At 28.6% G+C, this 20,638-nt stretch overlaps 2 protein-coding genes across 2 annotated transcripts in view; both read left to right on the forward strand.

Annotated features, from left to right (window-relative positions):
- The first annotated feature begins 1,205 nt into the window (after nucleotides 1-1,205).
- Nucleotides 1,206-13,803, forward strand: LOC105627688 (tyrosine-protein kinase transmembrane receptor Ror-like). Its single transcript, XM_012208967.1, has 9 exons — nucleotides 1,206-1,248; nucleotides 10,228-10,380; nucleotides 10,746-10,837; nucleotides 10,948-11,088; nucleotides 11,365-11,527; nucleotides 11,752-12,032; nucleotides 12,301-12,474; nucleotides 13,250-13,408; nucleotides 13,501-13,803. Exons 1-9 carry the CDS (start codon nucleotides 1,206-1,208, stop codon nucleotides 13,801-13,803), a joined length of 1,509 nt encoding a protein of 502 aa, XP_012064357.1.
- A 4,594-nt stretch (nucleotides 13,804-18,397) lies between these two features.
- Nucleotides 18,398-20,638, forward strand: part of LOC105627851 (heat shock factor protein-like) — a 9,947-nt gene continuing 7,706 nt past the window's right edge. The window contains exons 1-3 of the mRNA XM_012209128.1: nucleotides 18,398-18,841; nucleotides 19,124-19,250; nucleotides 20,169-20,336. Coding sequence (XP_012064518.1) covers nucleotides 18,398-18,841; nucleotides 19,124-19,250; nucleotides 20,169-20,336 — 739 coding nt within the window. The remainder of the gene's footprint in view (nucleotides 18,842-19,123; nucleotides 19,251-20,168; nucleotides 20,337-20,638) is intronic.

The raw sequence follows: 20,638 nt of genomic DNA on the forward strand, positions 1-20,638 counted from the left end.
GTAAAAGAAGCGTAAATGCTTCATTGCTCCAATTTTCGCTTTCTGGAAGTTTCATTCACGCTTCTGTTACTCTTCCATCATATGCGATTTATACTTCAATTTTTATTTTCATCAGGATTGAATATTGAGAAGATTTCTAGTCGTCAAAACAACCTGCATATCTTCACAGCATAAACATTTATTGCTGTTAGTTTCGTACGCGATATTCGCGTGAACGCGTAGGTGGTCGAGTAAGAACGCGTCGGGTGTGAACCATGACAGGCAAAGACGCACCTTTTTTTAAGAAATTCAGTGGCTTACGGTGAACCATCGTTACTTTCTGATAGCGTAGGTCGAGCCGTCAAGACAATGATGAACTGAGTTAAAATCTCGTGTAAATCTCTATCGCACGCGCGCGCGCGCGCGCGCGTGTGTGTATGTATGTGTGTAAAACGCATGCACATCCGCGCTCCGTGCGATCGTGCTGGTGCTCCGCGCGCGTAGGAAAGCGAGGGAGTCTCGAAGACGCTCTTCAGTTTCGGTTAAGCGTTCATCGAAGAGAGAATACATCTCACACTCCGCCTCTCGATCTCCACCTACACCGTTCCCTTGTCGAGTCACGCCGAGATTTCGGCTTCCGGCTTAAGGCTTCAGCACCCACCCACACCATTACCGTTCCTACGGGGAGTGCGTGCTCAAAGGACTTCCGTTCTCCAACAATATGACTCGCCGTCACTTCGGGACCGATCTCGGTCAGGATTATGAAAAAAACCGGTGGTGGAAATTCGAAGAACTTGAGAACGGTGCGCAAATCTAAATCGAGAATAAAAGAAGAGAAAAAAATGCGGAGCTTATTCGATGTCTTAATATGTGTCACGTGATAATGCATATGATGTAAGGCAAAAAAGAAAAAGAAAGATAAAGAGAGAGAAAGAGATGCTGTGATTTATCATCGTCGCGACAACCATCCATGGCAATTTCTTGGATTTTTTAATAAAATCTCTATTCTTATTAATGTCCATTGGCATTTATGGGAATGGTAATACCTCTCATGCAAAAGTAATGCCGATGCGATTAGCGTATCGATGGTAATTGCCGCTTCGTAGCAAAGGAGAAAGAGTGCAAAGTGCGGCAAAGGAGTGCGAATAATTATTTTTTTTAACCAGAGAGGGTGATTTGGTCCATTCGTTGTTTATTTGCACGGACGCGCGATATACAGACGAAAAATGCCGAGAAAAAGAGGTCTTTCTACTCCCGAAACGCGAATAGGTAAGATATGTTTCAAATTTTGCACATGTTTTAATCTCTATTATTTTTATCATTAAAAATTTGAATATATTCTCTTTTTTAATCCAATACCATTTCTTTTTTTACAATAAAAATATCAAGATTAAAATTTGTTAATATTAAAAACAAAAATTATGTATATATATATATATATATATATATATATATGTGGAGTATATAATAAAAATATATTATTTTAGTAGAAAAAATATATTTCTTATAATAATTTTATTGTTACATTTTTTGTGCGATTAAATGTTCATGGCAGTCTGAAAGTTTGTTTTGACATACGTGTTTGCTTGTACCGGAGAAATCCTGAAAGCTTCTTTTGAGAAATCTGAATACACACGGTAGCTTGTTCCGCGTCTCATTGGGTTAATAGATTCGTGGAATAAACTAGAGTCATCTAATATCATAATGTATCAAATTCAATTAGGCCTGTTACATGAAGTATCAAGAAGCTCCCAATAATCAGTGAAAACGATATAATTACTCCATAAATTCTACACGATGTTAGTTATAAGAAACCGTTAACCGATAAGAATTAGAAATGTTTTATAAAACAATGTTACTTTACATAAATTTCAGTTGAAATATTTCTATATGTCGCATTTCTATTTTAAATTTGTCTTTCACAGTACACTGTTAATATCTAAATGTTTCAGTTAAAGTTTATGTTAAATAGGAAATAGACTGACATTCCAGGAATAAATGAAGCGATTTATAATGATGAATCGGTAATTATATCTGCGACCTAGAAATATTTATATATATTTCTGTTCAGTATTTCATGAAAAATTTAGAGAATTTGAAATTAAATAACAAAGTAATACATTTTTATTTTACGTAAATTTATTATTTGTAAATTTATTATTTGTTATGAGCCTAAATGAGCCTATGTCAATATTTTAAAATTGTACAGCAATTACTAATCTGGTATAATTAAAAATTTGTTTGCCATAAATCGTCTACGTCATATACTTAACAAAACAATCTTATCTTCGCCAGTGGTAATTTAAATATATTGTATTTTTAGCGTATTGCTATATATATATCAATGAGAAATGAGAAATGATAATGGAATTGACATCGGTTTCATTGTCATTTCTCAATGAGACTGTACTTAATACTTGTAAATATAAACTTATCATTAAAAGAAGAAAATATGTAAAGGAATGGGTGTTGAAAACATTTATCTACTTGAATTTATGTACTAAATTTATCTACATTTCCATCGACAAATGTTTTTCTGGGAAGAAATTAGAAACTCAACTTGTTTTTTATCCTATTCTGTTATCTTTAATATCGCGGTACTTTCGACCTTTCGATAAGTCAGTTTCGAGATAGTAACCATATTTGTCGCATTTATAATGTTAAAGATAATGTCGTACTATTTAGAATTACATATGTAATGTCAAAGATAATAAAAGATAAATGTTTTGTATAAATTTGGTATTAAATTACCACAATGACATGCACACAGAGCAATGGCCGGTAGTGTGTAATAAAATAGTAAATAGATGTGGCAAAACTTTAGTTTTCATTTAATTAAAGTCTAGTTTACATTTCATCAAAATCTTGACTTAATTATTAAATAAACTTAATTATATTAAGATAAGATTATAAGTAAATATTATATTAAGAGAACAAGTAAAAAATAAGAAATTTTCAAGAAATTTTCTCTCTCGATATTCTTCTATACAAATTCTTCTATACAGAATTTATCATTTATACACTGATTGCAAATCTCATTTTGTATATATTTGTGTGTATTTATACATATATTGTTTTACGAGCACCCTACGATATTCACCGATCTCTTTCGATCCTTTCATGAATTGCACGTTTAGGCAGAATGAAGCGTCCGCTCATATAATGCCTCTATTGTAGTCTGTGCGTCTAAAGCTTGGATTTGCAAATAAACATGTCTCACCACATGTGGGTATATTGAAGTTTCCAAATTTATCATTAATCATAACAGTTAAAAGACAATATATAGTTTCAATTAGGATCGAATGCCATTACCATCTGTTGTTATCTCTATTGAGACAAAAGCACCCTTTAATTTGACTACTAACTGCAACAAAGTACTATAACATAGTCAAGAATTTACATTAAACAGAATTTCAGGCATCGACAGTTCTATAAACAAATTATAAAATAAATATTATATAATAATCATCTTTTTTGTACATTGAATCTCTGAAATGCAACTAAAAATGCAACTTATCACATTCATATAAATTTATATAAATCTTTTTTTCTAAATTTTAATTCAAAGCTCATCTATCAAGATGAATCACATAAAAAGCAATTAATAGTAACGTTTTTTTAATTTTTTAAGAATAATTAAATTTCGTACTCATCGAGAGAAAGCGTTAAGATTAGTAATTAATAAATAAACAATTTAATCGAGTCAAGTACTTAAAAATTAACAAGTTATGCGTATGATTTTGCATTATATCATAATTACTGGATGTAAAGCGTAAACTAAAATAATTCTCCGCGAGTTTTACTACGCGATACTCGTGCTATCGAGGGTCAGCTGGAGAAGCCAATAGTTTCTATGTCGTCTATATGGCAAAGAGCAGAGGTCAGTAATAATGTGGCATAAATGCGAAAATCATGATGTCTACGAAAGTATAATTGATTGTAGTAGATGGTATCGAAACCAGCATTAATCTTCGATAAATTGCAAATGTGTCCGCAGGATCCTCTAAAAAGTAACAGCCCTTCTCTCGAGATAGTCAGACGAGATGGTCGATCGTCAAACGCAGTCGCTTTCGCGATGAAGAAGAAATCGTCTCTCCCTTCTTGTATTTCATTGTCACAACTGGCGAAGAATTTCACGTTAACTCGTTGTATCCCACGTTATATTTTACAGCGGGTGTCGCCGGCATCAAGTACGGTGATCGATCTCTCTCTCCGAGAAACTGCCGATCTCATATAAATGCGGTAAATCTCGTAATGAAGATACTTCGACGCGGGCATGGAATACGGGGCGATAATAGGTACACATAGCGAGACTCGTTGTCGGGGAGCGCTGACCGCAGAGATAACGCTTTGACCCGTTACAAGCTCCAAGAGTACCAAATGAATGCCTTCACTGTCTCTATCTTCCTGTGCCCAATCCAAATATGCAGCCCTTTTTCTCTTCCCTGGTTGCCCTTTACAAGCCGTTTGCAACGATCCTACGAATCTGCGACGGCGATCTCTTTGCTTCCCGGCAGAATTGACGCCGACGCGTGGCAACGTTCCATCCGCTACCAAACTCATACCATGCTATGTAGGAATCTTGTAAATTTATATTTCATTTTAAATCCTTCATCTTTTTTTATCTGAAAGCCATTTAAAAGCTGGAAGACTACGCGAAATGGAAGATTTTGATAAATTGAATTATTATATTTAGAAACGAATTGAAATTATATGCTCGTTTTCTTACACAAAACGATATGAAATACTAGATTTTATTAATAAACTTATTACATATTTCTTTAACGTTGATGACATTTTTTTATTAACATATGATTCACACATTAATATGATTTTAAAATTTTTTAACGAATATCACCCTACATTACAGTTTATTATGTTGACGGAAGATGATCGACTTGATTTTCTTGAAGTTATCTTATTTACAAATAATATTTATAAGACATGATTAGATTATAAGTCCATTTTTTCTTTTAAATATTTAAATTATTATTCTTGCCATCCAATGTGTTAGAATTTACGATATGATAATAAAATACAATGATAATAAATACAATAATAGAGAAAATACAATAATAAAATACAATAATAGTATAGAATCTTCTCTTATCGCATCCTATGTTTCACAAGAAAACTTTTGAATTAATCATTAACATTGAATTAATCATTTTTCTCAGCAATAATTATATCCTTTAGAATTAATTTTCACTATTATTAAAAAAAACTTACATTAAATTCCAAATTTGACAGAAATAACACATTATGAATAAACAAGATAAACACAAGAATTTAAATACCTTTCTTACCATTCCATACATATCTGAGATCTCAGATAAATTCAAAAATTTTTTTAAAATCATACAATATATCAGCCTTAATAAATTGAATATTTTTATTTTAGAATGCAGAAAGATAGGATACTCACTCTTTCGCATTCAAATGTGGTTTAAGGAATCAACTATATAGAGCTTTCTACAATAAGTTTTAAATCTGTAAGTCATAAGAAATTGATCAATCATAGTCGATTATTCTTCTCATATTCGACTATGATTAGTTAATTTCTTAGTCAATTTCTTAAGATTTAAAATTTAAAGCTTAGGTAATGACTTATTATTGTAGAAAGCCTTTAACGATTGCAATGCCTCTGTATGGGCCAAACAAGTCGTCTATTAAAAAAATGAGCGGAATTATCTATTAGAAAAATGAGCGGAATTATCGGAATTATCGGAATTATCGGAATTATCGGAATTACATAAATAGAAATAAATATATAAAATGAGAAAGAATTTATCAGTTATCAGAAAAATATAAAAAAGCCCATCAGAGCCTATATCAGCTGTTCGGATGCACAGAAAACTCTTTATTCTCGCGTGAATGTAACAAAACGAATCAAATAAATGTTTCGACTCTTCAATTTGGGTCCTTATCGATATAAAATATAAATCTAAATTGATATATGAGTAACGCAAATTGCCAAGATGAATTCTCGACAATTTAGCTCGTTCTTCCTTATTCAAATGCTAAATTAACTATGTAATGAATAACCAAATGATTATCAAAAATATTAACTTATATAATAATAATATAAGTACTTACATAAGGTAAAACAGGAGTCATATACATTGCATCAATAAATAGAATTACATCGCTCATCAGCTTGTCAGATTTGCTATATAGTCATTCAAAGAAAAAACGAAAAATTAGAGATTTATTAAAATCATTTATCTGAATTTTATTAATTTACATGTAAGCGTTTTTCGCGACTCGACGTAAAGGTCTTGTGGTGTTGACAGTCAGAGATGAAATGAGAATCAAAATAATAAAGTCATGTAGTAAAATAAAAATAAAAATAAGAACGGGGAAAACAATGTCACAATCTTTTTAAAAAAATTTTTTTATCTTTTCTGATAAAAAAGGTATAAAGGGGATTGTACAAAATCTGTGATTAATTTTATCTTTAATTCTGTCCGTTATCTTGTCTTTAGAAGTATTACACTGGTCATTATTTAAATTTTTTGACAACCTATTTTTGATTTCTGAGAATATGAGTTTCAATGGATATCCATTTTAGCATAAAGGGTCATCTTAATTAGAAAAGAAAATTCTCTTATTCATAATTGATATATTACTTTTTCTGATCGTTACTTAAATTATTTCTCTAGATATTCTTTATGCCAAAAAAAGGAACAACCGTTTAATAGAATTCTTTCTTTGTCCTATCCTATTTACCATTAAGAGAATTTCGAATTAATAATTAAAATTCTTTTAAACAATGGATATTCATTGGAACTCATATTCTCAGAAATCAAAAATAGGTTATCAAAAAAATTTAAACAATGAAATGATCAGTGTAACATACCTAAAGACAAGACAAGAGACAATAATGAAGATAAAATTAATCACAGATTTTTTACAATCCTCATCTTTTTTATCAGAAAAGATCAAAAAATTTTTTAAAAAAGACTCCTTAATATATATGACATATAAGGAGATTAATAATCTTAGGGGGTTCATCAAGGATCATATAAAGACGTTCGTTCCAAGCATCTCATACAGACGTTGTATATAAAATTGTCGAGATTGTGAAGTATCATATGTGTGCCAAAGATAGATGTTTGAAGATACGCATAAATGAACATAGAAATCACATAAATTGGAACACTATACAGCATTCTGTAATAACAGAATACAGAATTAGTCATCAGCATGATTTTGATTGGGAAAATGTCAAGATATTAAAAGGAAAGAATGCTTAATAAAAGACTGATTTCGGAAATGATTCATATATAAAGCAACAGAAACAGAGTTTGCAGAATTTACAGAATGATATTCTTTAGACCAACTATATATGAATTTGTTTACGGAATTGTCACATTGTTTTTCCCTCTTTCTTCTTATTTTTATTTCAATAACTACATGATTTTATTATTTTGACTCTCATTTCATCTCTGACTGTCTTCTCGACACCACAAGACCTTTACGTCAAGCCGCGAGAAATGCTTACGTGTAAGTTATATAATTATATTTATATAATAAAATTAAAATTCAGATAAATAACTTTAATAATTCTCTAATTTTTTGTTTTTTGTTTTTCTTTTGAATAACTACATAGCAATCTGACAATCTGATGAGCGCGATGTGATTCTACTTATTAACGTAATGTATATGACTCCGATTTTACTTTATGTATGTTTTTATATTATTATTGTATAAGTTAATATTTTTATATAAATTATTATTTAATAATCATTTGGTTATTCATTACATAATTTGACACAGAAGAACGAGCTAAATTGTCGGGAATCCCCATCTTGACAATTTGCGTTACTCATTTTTTTTAGATATATATTTTATTACTTTAGATATATATTTTAGATATATATTTTATTTAGATATATATTTTATATTGATAAGGACTCAAATTGAAAAATCGAAACGTTTATTTGACTCAAATTGAAGAATCGAAACATTTTGTTACATTCACACGAGAATAAAGAGTTTTCTATGCACCTGAATAGCTCTGATGAGCTTTTTTATATTTTTCACTGATAAATAGAAATATCACTCAGCACTCTATAATTATAGAACACAGAATTAATATGATTTTGATAGGAACAGTATCAAGATATTAGACGAGGAAAAAACATTAAATAATAAGAGAATTGATTTTGAATATTCGAAAATAAAAGTAGGGTTAAATTTTCAAAATAAAGATTTTTTAGATTATATATTGATGTTGTATATTGATCTTTTTACAGAGTCTTAATTCTTCCATACTTATTTATTTATTAATCTATTTATATAAACACATTTATCCTCTTGACTGTTTTTCATAAGCTTATCAACATCTCACATATTTCACTTGTCTTATTCTCTTCTGTCTGATATAACATTTATTATTCTGCTTTTATTCCACACTTATACATTTTATTATGACTTTATTATCTATCTAAGTTTTAATTAATTTATATTATTAACATTGATCAATAATGAACTTATTTTACAAACTGTAACTTATTTTAACTTTTTGTCTCATGATTTAAATATTTAGTCAAATATTGAAGACATTTGTTCACGATTCAAATATTCAATCAAATATTAAAGACATTTGACTTTTATTAACATATTGATATTTATACTTTTGGATAATAGCCTCACGATATTTGCAAATTTGATCTTAATTTTTTTATTCTACTGTTTTGTACAATTTTTATTTGGATTTAATTCGCTGTAAGTGGAATATTGTACAATACTAAAAATGACCCAAAACTCGAAATGTCAATTTAATTTGTTTGATTAATATAATTTTACACACAAATAACTTGTATCGGCTCAATTAGCTTATTTTTGATAAATTAAAAGCTCTTATGAATAAAAATTTAAAGAAATAAATTATATAGGTAGAAGCTTATGTATCGACTTGGACATTATTTGCGCTATTATGCATTACAAATGATAAATTAATAAACAAGATCACACAATAAAACAAACATTTTGACTTTTAATAATGTTTATTTTCAGTATTATAATCAGTATATTACAAATCAAATTGAGAATTATTCTTATAATATTAAAAATCTACTAGTTATTAAATAAAACGTACGGATATTTATATCATACAATTATCAGAATGCCAAAACATGAGCTCAACATGGGCTCTTATGATAAATAATAGTTATTTACATTGTTGATAATGATTAAGCAATCTTTATACATATTATACATATATTAGACAAAAATGGGTGAGTTCTTTAGAACTATTTGAAAATTATGTTATTAAAATTCAATACGGATGACTTCAAAACGGTTAAAATTAATATATGTATAGGAATGAAAGAAAATTTTCAAACAAAAATATTTGCAAGAATATTAAGGAAAAATAACTTTAAATTAATTATAAATTTTAAATTCTTTGCACAAAAAAAGCAATCCTACTGAAAAAAATCACAAAGTTACATAACGGTCATGTATTTAAAACAAGTAAAATCAAATAACGAATTATTCCAAATCAGTTTGTAATTTTTTAAAATGACGTAATTTAAAAAAATCACATGATATTAGAAATAATTTAATGTTTCATATGATTTTATAGTTATCAAATTTTAAACAATTAAGTGATAAAAATAGAAGAAAAAACTTATCATGTGACTTTTTAAATTACGTAATTTAAAAAAAATCACGTATTGCTTTGGAACAATCCGTTACGTAATTTATATATTTTAATTACATGATTTCGTTATATAACTTTGTGACGTGATTTTTTACAATAGGAAAAAATAATAAAGCTTATTAAATTTTATTGCTAATAAATAAATAAATGCAATGCCCTTTTTAAAAAAAAGGGAATATTAGTTTTAGACTTGCAAAAATATTTATTAAGCCGTTACTGAAGGGGAGCATAAGATGTAGAGAAAAATAATTTTATTACAAATTTATCACTGAGCGCATCCAATCAACATCAGCCAGATGTAGTGCAATTGTTGATTGTAGTGCAAATTTTCCAATTTTCAAAATTTGTAGATTTTTGTACTATTTTCTAAAAAATTGTACATTTTCGTGAAATATTACTTTTTATATTATTTTCTTGATTTTAGAAAATTGTAATTTATTTTATTATTGCATAGATTTTTCTACAAAAAATACAAATATTTTGCGAATATAAAAAAATTTACAAGAAAATAAAAAATTTCTACAAAATTGCTATTTTTGTAAATTTCTGTAGTTATTCATTGAAATTCTTTTTGCTAGGAAACTTCCAGATCAAAGCATGCAAGGATAATCCATGGATTTGTGGAAAGGAAGCGGCCTGTCGTAGCTTCGCGGATAACACATCGAAATGTGTGTGTCCTCATGACTTATCGTTGCCGACATCAGATTTAAAATGTCCAAATCGTCTAATCGGTAAAGCTACTCTACTCTTTTACAAAAGCTTTACAGAAGATGAACAATTTTAAATATTAAAATAAATGTAGAAATAGTTTGCTACAATGATTTACTTGACAATTGAAAAATTAAAAGGGCATGATTAATGCTTAATTTCTTCTCTAAATAAATGCGGATAATTTTATCCATGAAATATCTACATTGTAATCTAGATGCCTTATGAATAAAGTTATCTAGAGATGAAGAAATTAGAGGTGACAATGAACCGATTCCAAAATCGACTCCAAAAATTATAAATAAAGATAAAACCGTATTAATAAAACATAAAACAATAAGATATTAAGATTAATGTGACATAATGTAATATGATAACAATATTTTAGTTCCTTTAACGCCTCGTCCTATATATAACATAATACCTCCAAGCGGCAACAACAGCACAAACAGCACAAATGTACTTCCGGAAGCTGAACAGGTATATTATATCCACTAATAAAATTAAAGTTTTATATATATTTAGATATCTGCAATAAATCTGCTACTATGTTTACTAGTATAATAAGTTATTCAAAATCAATGTGACAGGTAGTGGGATTGAAATACAAAGTACCTGAAATCATAGGAGTAGTTGTAGCTTTCGTCGCGGTAATTGTGCTCTTATTAAGCATTGTATATGGCGTAAGAAAACGGAGTTACAACATCAAATCGCAAAGAAGTCCTTTAGATGTAAGTCCAACTTTTCTTGAAATAATGCCATTCTAAAATGCATAAACAATGATTCATACATTTCCACTATGTTTTTTGTGTGTTTTTCTAATCTGAATCTAAAATTTCCTTTTTTAAATAATTTATAATCTATACAACAGTAAATTTATTTCAAAGTCATTTTTCCACTTTTCAATATTTACATTCTTTCATTAATTGTACATCCCACGGATATTTTTAATATCTCCGAATTTTTAATTATTCTTAATAATTATTTTGCTCGTCGTATTTTATCAGGGAACTCCAATAAATTTGAAGAAAGACTTATTATTAGCGCATAAGTATACGTCTAATCCTCAATATTTTACCTGCACGCCTCCGGGGGTTCCGATAATACAACGTGAAAATCTTATATTTCTTCACGACATCGGCGAAGGGTGCTTTGGAAAGGTTTACAAAGGTAGAATTTTATGTATATAATATATGTGGAAACAAAATAAAATAAAAAGTTTATCAATTCTTTAAATCAATTTTTCTAATCAATTTAATGAGACAAATTAAGGAGTTATAACATCGGGAAATAAATTTCTTTCATAATTTTTTAATATATTAGTTTCTCGTAGGATTGATTTCATAGAGTTATCGCTAGGTAATATTAGATATTTCATAATAAAAATTTTACAGGCGAGTGGCACAATGGAGACACGAAGGAGATTGTCGCTATAAAAGTTCTGAAAGATACTGCCACGCCCGAAACCGAGCAGGACTTTATGCGCGAAGTGGACATCATGTCTACGTTCGGCCATGCGAATATTTTGTCCTTAAAGGGCATGGTACTTCGAGATGCGACGAATAATCCGTGGATGGTATTCGAATATATGCCGTATGGTGACCTCGCCGAAGTACTACGAGCAAATTCCTCGCAATTAAGATCTTCGAAACCTGAATTACAGCCATTAACGAAGGTATCGTGTCACAATACCTTGTAATTAATCGAAGAATAATAGAATTATAATAGAATTTAGTTGAGGAAATTGTGCAATGACATCAGTGAATTTACGTGGAAGCTCCGCCTTTAATCGCGAGTTGTCAGAGCAATTCTCATCGCATCTTGAATTATGATTCACTATGCACGCGAATTGGAGTGTGACATTTCAATGTTTTTTTTTCTATCTGAAATGCACTATTGCGTTATCGATAGAAGTATTTTAACGATGGCATCATTATTTATAGGATTCGCTACACTGGATATCGATTCAAATTGCGGCCGGCATGACGTATCTGTCGGCGCAAAGATTCGTGCATCGTGATTTAGCGTGTCGAAACTGTCTGGTGGGCTCAGGCTTAATAGTGAAAATCGCTGATTTCGGCATGTCACGAGATATTTACACTTGTGACTATTACAAGGTAAAATTTTTAGCTCTCTGGGAATCAGATAGAAAATCAATATAGATCATATGTGAATATATATCTCATGCCCCATGTTGTATCATTCATCATAAGTATACTATAATTTAGTATGATTGGTAACAATGCATTCTCTAGTTGCACGAACCGACAACATACACGCGGTATATTTTTTAAAAAGTTATAGTAATTCATCTTGTTGGGACTGTCACACCCCACCTGGTTCGTGGAGGGTTAAAAATAAATTTGTAACAATAATATATCTCGATAAAACACGCGCTGTGTGTGTGTGTGCGTGCGTCTAGAAGACTTCTTTATTTTTAATGTTTTTTAAATGTATATAATGTATAATCTCAAAGATATCTTTATGATGTTTTTATGATGTCTCTTGCACATGCCAACTGGGCAAGGACTCTTCAGAAAATTTTAAGATTTTTTACATAGTTTTATATCTTCTCCATTTCTTTAACACAGATGTTATTAACGGAAAATTATTATAATTTTTAATTATATAATTATATAATTATATAATAAAGAGAGATATATGAGAGCGATGTAACCGACAGGTTACGAATTCAAATCCCGCATTTCGTATTTACGAAACATTTTATAATCCATTTTAACTTAGCGAGAGTCACAAATTAAAGGAACTATATATACTAATTTAGATTTAGGTGTACTTTTTGATTCAGATATATAGGGACTGATATTCATCTCTCCATTACTACTACTAAATTATATAAACATATAAAATTATAATTAACATTCTTTTCAGATTGGAGGATCACGTTTGCTGCCAGTACGTTGGATGTCGCCGGAAAGTGTAGTATATGGCAGGTTCACGTTAGAGACTGATGTATGGAGTTTTGGTGTAGTTCTTTGGGAAGTTTACTCATTTGGAAAGCAGCCATACTACGGATTCAGTAACGAAGAGGTTAAACCATGCAAGAATACCCTAAAATTTATTTTTCAGTTCATCAATTCTATTAAATGGAGATCGTACGTGTTCCTTAATGATTATTCCAGGTCGTGAAACTCATACTTCAAGGGACAATGCTTATTCCACCAGACGAGTGTCCGCCCATCGTTTGCCAAATAATGCATGATTGTTGGAAGATCGAACCGCGGGAACGAATCAAATTTCCCGATATTCTGGAGAGGCTAGAAAAAACACAAAACGAATTAACCCGGCAAGGAACGTTGCCCAGACCGCCGCAAGGTCCAGTGCTGTTACGAACCCCGGACGTTTTGGATCCGGATGGCTACTTGCTTCCGGCTCCTGCAATCCCTCGCGAGTATCTGCAGACCCTTCCAGCTGTGTCCGATTAATATATTTGTGACAGTAAAAAAAATATTTAAACTTTAACTTTCGGAATTATTTCGTGCGAATAAAGCGTGATACAAATTTGATGTGCGTGAAGAATAAACTGAAGAAACCTATAGAATCTCTATAAAATAATGAAAACTAAGGTCTCTGAAATTCTTAACATTGATAATGTTGATGTCGTTACATTGTCATTACACTGTCGTTGCGCAAATTTTAAACATAGTAAAAAATACAATATAACGACACTGTAGTTAAGAGTTACAGACTAATAAAGGCCTAAAATTAATAATGTATCGGTTGTGAAGTGCACAGCTTATTATATTATTAAAGTTGACAATTGAACAGTATAAAGCACGAATATATTTTGTCATTATTATCTAGCAAAATAGCAGCTTAGTAGATAAAAGGTTGTCAGGCATTTATATCTAGGTATATAGATACACCAAATTTTATGGCAGATGCTTCGATAAGTTTGCAATCGGTTTTTGCAACTTCTCAAGTTTCAAATATATTGTAATATTGTATATTTTTGTAATTAAATATTTTGTAATTAAATATTTTGTAATTAAAATTTTTTTCTATTAAGTTTCTATTAAGTTTAGTCAATTATTTTACTTAATATTTTCAGAATTTTTATTAAGAAAAAATTGATCTCGAATTAATAAAAAATTTTTACGTACTTGACAAATTACGTATGTAATTTGATATGAGATAACTCTTGTCAGATAACAATTTTTATAATAAAAGTTTAGATCAATATCTATTTAGTATTTATAATATTATATCACAATTCAATCAAAAATATAAAATTAGGATATAAAATTTATTTTACATTCTGTTTTTAATCAATCTATTAATCAATTGAAAAAAAAAATTTATCGTCCAAATAAATAATTACATTACGGATTTTAGTAATATAATTATTACAATAAATATAACAAAAATGTAAACTACGTGTATATAAGGAATAAAGGAAAGTTTGAAATATCAAAGCTTTCGAATGCACGTTTACGAGTATTAATATCATTTTTATATTAGAATTCTCTTATTAATTCGTTTTTTAATGTAATAGAAATGTATTAGAGATAATAAAAATAATAACATTAGAGATGTAATATTATAAATTTAAGCAGAATAAAGTAGTAAATAACCGCCGTTAAGATGAAATAAATAGAATCAATTTCTAAATCATATTACATTTATTGAGCATAATATTTACAAAATTTTTAATATTGTCATTTCATATATTTATAATGTTATTAAGTTAAGAAATGTAAATAGAAAATATATTCTTGATAGTTTATATAAATAATATTATTTCCAAAGTATAACTAAATACATGTAAAACAATAACAATATTGTAATCAATTTTTATTAAAAAACTTATTGCCCTACACACAATTAATATTCTTCTTCTTCTTTTTCGCTCAATTCACAATTCATAAAAGAATTTGCAGATGCGAAGAAATTATATAGATGTAATTAGCAAATAACTTTATATACAACGCGTTAAATATTTTTTCATATATCCCAGCAAGCAAACTGACGTTTTATTTATCATTATTTTGATATCAAAACATAGAATTGGCAACGTTACCTCATAAAAATAACGGTACCGTTACCGTTTTTTTTCCTAAAAAATAACTCATTCCCATTACTCGTTATCGATTTGCAAAATAAAAACTCGTTATCGTTATCATTCAAAATATAACGAATCATTATTTTTTCGTTGACACCAATAGAATATTATATGCAGATTTTTGCGATAAATATAAAAAAAATGTTAAAATTTTATTTTTTATTAATGGAATAAAGCTCAAAAAATATATGCCTATAGTAAACATTGTGCATTTATTATTGAGATATATTGAAAAAATATTTAACGCGTTGTGTATAAAGTGTTCTTTGCTAATTGAATACATCTATATAATTTCTTCGCGTCTGCAAATTCTTTTATGAATTTCCATAATTTTTGGAAATATACAAAAATTATGAATAGATTCTTATATATATTTTAACATCATGAAAAAACATTTATGAAGTTATATATTTGAAAAGAAGAAAAGACTAGAAAGAATTATTTAACCAGGTGCAGTATTTCGAAGAAAAGAAATAAAATACAAACTCGTTGTAAATACTCTAAGGATAAAATTATATTATAATAAAAAAAATAATATTGTTTGTAATCTACATTTTATATATATATATATATATATATATATATATATATATATATATGTGTATATATTTAATTTGTGAGATATGATACAGAAAAAATTTTATTTTATGGAATGAAATATACTGTAAAGATTATATCTGATTTAGTCTATTCGTGTGAACTGTGAATGAAAAAAAAGCGTCGTAATCGCGTGATTTAGACAGCCAATCAGACCGTTAATGTTTCATCTCTGTTTTCTAGGGCTATAGTACAACTAAACTTTTACGTAGTTAGAAATAAAGTAACGATAAAAGTAACTAGAAATCGTTACCGTTACCCCAGAAATGTAATTGCAAAAATGTTATCATGAACATTATTCAGAAAAAAATGTAACGTCAATACCCGTTACCGAAAAAAGTAACTTATAACGATGTTACAAATAACGCGTTACTTGTCAACTCTGTCAAAATGACATTTTGAACGTCATTTGACATCAAAATGACAATAATGATGACAATAATGTCAATTTATTTCTTGGAATATATTTCACCCTCGCAAAGAAAGCGACATCGATTCGAATTCCGTATTATATGCATAGTCAAGATTTTATTTAGAAGGGAGATCAAATTAGAATTGAGATTTTTGAACCCGGAGAGAGGCGTAAGATAGTCCAATGGTATTATAGAATATTGGACTAGTTTTGTTTTATATTATTTTTAATTAATTACTGAGATAGATAAATCACAAAATTACATATTTAATTCACTAATTTACTATATAATAAATAAGGTATTATTAATAAATCCAGAATAGACTTAGGATAGGATAAGTAAATACTTTATAGATAAGATAGGTCCCTTATTATAATCCCTATTATAAACTTCTAGTAAATATCTTGGATATGAATTTTAGGATAGATTATAGTCCTTAGTATAAGTATTATTAAGGATAATATAAATATAGTAAATATAGTAAATATATAAGCTATTTTATGAGTTAAAATATATTTTTTTCTCTTAACATTGTTAAACTTAACATTGTTAAACTTAACATAATTAAACTGATTCTTCAAACTAAAAAACTTAAATTTAATCATTAGTCGTCTTATACTCGTATTCATATTCAGGCCTTATATTTAAGGCTTCCTTAAAGTTATCTTTAGATATTCTACGAATTATTTCATTGGCTGCTGAGCATCTAAAGATAAATTTAGTTAGCCTTAGGAAACAGTAGTTAAGTACAAGGTCTGATTATGAATACGGGCATTAAAATATCTCTCTATTTTTAAAAATCTCTATTCTCATATTCTTCTCAAAATACTTTCTTCTCAAACTACTTACTTCTCAAACTACTTTCTATAACTTTCATCTTCAATTCTTTCTTCTTTTCTAAAACTAATTTTTTTCTTGTAAATACTCATTAGTCCGTTTAGTTAAGTTTTTAATTTTATTTTTGTTCTTTAAGATTTAGAAGAGGGCCACACACATCCTCCCGCCTTCATAAGTTATATATGTTTATGGTGCTGATTATGTTTTAAATGCATTAGCTTTCAATCAAGAAGTGATACAAATTGAAAAAAAAAACACAATTAGGAAAAACACAAAGAAAAATGACAAATCAAATAGAGATAATTTTTGAATACCGTAACAAAATTAATATCTACATTATATACCTAGAAAATTTAAAATAATTAGCAATTTGTGATGAGCTTTAAATTAACTTATGTTTAATTTTATAATAAATAATTAATTTTAAAATACGTTTTAAAATTTTCTTTTACTCTCTTCTGAATTTCATATTTTTTAATTGTCACTTTTCTGAGGGAATGCGATACATATATTCAAATTTACTTCATTATTAATGTGAAAATAGTCGCACGATTTATATCTATTATATGATATGTATGTGTGTGTGTGTGTGTATTATATATATATATATATATGACATATACGCATATGTATATACAATCTATTATTAACAAACTAACTGCAGTGAACGTAGAATAAATTAATCTCTTTGAGTTGAAATGGATAGAAAGGAACGACGAGGAAACATGGAAAAAGATTTTTCGGACACAGTAGTACTTCTATTCTTGAAAAATATCGCATACGAAAGACTAAGGAAATACTATAGTATGCGTTACATATACTAGCATTTCTCTAATTTTTTGTATGCGAGAATAGGGACCTAGCTTGATATTCAAATCAGAATCACGATCTGGATATAAAACAGATTAGTTTTCGATCAGCGATGCGCCTATTTTTCAGGGATTGCCTTGATTGTTGTTGCTGTGATACGACAGTCATTTGTTTCGAAGGTGGTCTCGGGAGGAAGAACAAGACAAGACACAGACGAAACGAGAAACGTTCGAAACGCGTTGTTTTCGATTCACGCGCGGCCATTCGTTCGATCAACCATACTCAGTGACAACCGCAAGGATGTACGAGGATTGCGTATTGCAGTCGATGCGATTTCCGCAGAAGCTCTGGCGGATAGTGAACGAGTGCGAAACTGGAGCAATCCGTTGGGGTGCAAACGGTGACACCATACTGCTCAATTATAAGAGATTTCAGACGGAATATCTGGATACGCGCCGACCCATCTTCAAGACGAGCAATATCACTAGCTTCATCAGGCAACTGAATCTCTATGGTTTCCGCAAGGTCACTTACCACGGCCGCGATCCAGCCTGCAACTCTTGCAACCCGCACGTGCATGAGTTCCTACACGACAACTTCCGAGCCGACCGCATCGACATGTTATCCAAGGTGTGCCGGAAAACCGGTGGGAAAAGTCGGTGCTCGCAACATGAAGTCGCAAAAAATGAGGAAGAGAGTCCGCGATTGGAAACAAATCGCGTATCTCGCTTAAAACTGTGTCAGGTATATTTATCCAACGCGAGTTATGGTATTTTCATTCAGTATATAGTGTAAAAAGAAAAAAGTTTATACTTCTTCTGAGTTTGATTTTCATTGTAAACTGAAGAACGGAAAATTTGATTATTAATATTTGTTAACGGATATAGATCTATTGCTTAATATATATAATATTTAATATTAATTCATTACATCATACTTGATTTTTTTCAAAAATATTTTGACTTTTTGGTAGATAATATAATTCATACGCATATATGTGGTACTATAATTATTATAATTCGCAAGTTGGCGCTAACTGAAACTCTGGAGCAAATTACCCAAGAATATCGACGGGAACATGATCAAGGAAAAAAATTGATTATAACAAAGGATAATACTCTGAAACAAATAAGAAACACTCAAGAAGATACAGGTACATTGAATTTGATTACTTATCAAATCATCTTAAATCATATTAAGGCCCCTATTCTTAATAACGATTACATTATTATTGCAAAGATTGTGTATATGATAAAAAAGTTGTGCAATATTATAATTGTCGGTAGGAAAATTAAGATAACAAAATAGGAGTCTAAATTATTCAAAAAAATTAATTTTATTTTTGTAATTTCTCTCTATAAAAGATTTTTGAGAATAAATAATCTTTTTCAGATTTACACTACAATTTCTATTTTTCAATTGCTAATATTAACATTTAAATTATCATAACAATAAAAACAGTAGTAAAAAAAAAGTACATATTGAGATTTCTGTTAGTTTTAATTTTATCAATAAAATTAAGAATAATAGAAATCTCAATATGTGTACATAAAAATCAATGAAAACTTCGATCATTTTTTTTTATTCTATAGAAAACTGATTTTAATTAATAAGAAAGTTATATTAGAATAAAATCTGGATGTGCTATATTTCTATATTTCGATCTATTATTTGAATTTTTTAAAATATTAAAATAAAGCAAATGAGCGCTAATAATATGTTTATTGTTTGTACATACTATTATATCAATTCTTATTTTCTAATATTGAGAGTTCTACAAAATAAATTAATTTTTTAAATATATTATTTTGATATATATATATATATATATAATTTATATAATATATATAAAAAAATACATTTAACAATTATTAATTATTATTAATTATTAATCTCAAACTTTTCCTTGAAATAAAATTTCTTCAAAAAGTTAATAGAAATATAAATATTAAATGTAAATATAAAATTAATATAAATATCATTGATATTATTTTAATGATGTTTGTATGTCTCCAAATATTAAATATATAAATTTTTTAATATCTAAAATATTAATAATTATATGTTTCAGTTCCTGTTCTTTATGAGATTGAATTCAACAATGTCCCAAATCAGAAACCTACCATAGAACGGAATATAAAATATTCTGCATACCAGTTTCTTCCTACAAAGACCAATACATCATTTGAACGCAAAATGATCTCGCCACCTCAGCGCATTGCTTTGATAGATAAACGTGGTTTGCATTTTAATATTCAAAATATTCATTAAAATCAATTCAGATTGCTGATTTTAATTTTCTCTTAATCGTAAAAGTATTTACATTATAATATAAAGTTATTATGACACTATGTTTAATTTAATATAATTATTTAATATGATTAATCACAAATTTGAGATACATTTGTAATATATAATTAATATATTTATTAATATATTAAGCATTAATATATTAAGCCATTTTTTGCAATGACATGCAACAATTTTATTATATAACACACACATATATATATATATATATATATATATATATATATATAT

This window comes from Atta cephalotes (assembly GCF_000143395.1).
Source record: "Atta cephalotes unplaced genomic scaffold scaffold00010, whole genome shotgun sequence".
Classification (NCBI taxonomy): Eukaryota; Metazoa; Arthropoda; class Insecta; order Hymenoptera; family Formicidae; genus Atta; species Atta cephalotes.

Coding starts and splice junctions, on each gene's coding strand:
- LOC105627688 (XM_012208967.1), top strand. CDS start 1,206: ATGCCGAGAAAAAGAGGTCTTTCTACTCCCGAAACGCGAATAG. Junction 10,381..10,745: donor ATGTCCAAATCGTCTAATCG/GTAAAGCTACTC, acceptor ACAATATTTTAG/TTCCTTTAACGCCTCGTCCT. Junction 11,089..11,364: donor CGCAAAGAAGTCCTTTAGAT/GTAAGTCCAACT, acceptor GTATTTTATCAG/GGAACTCCAATAAATTTGAA.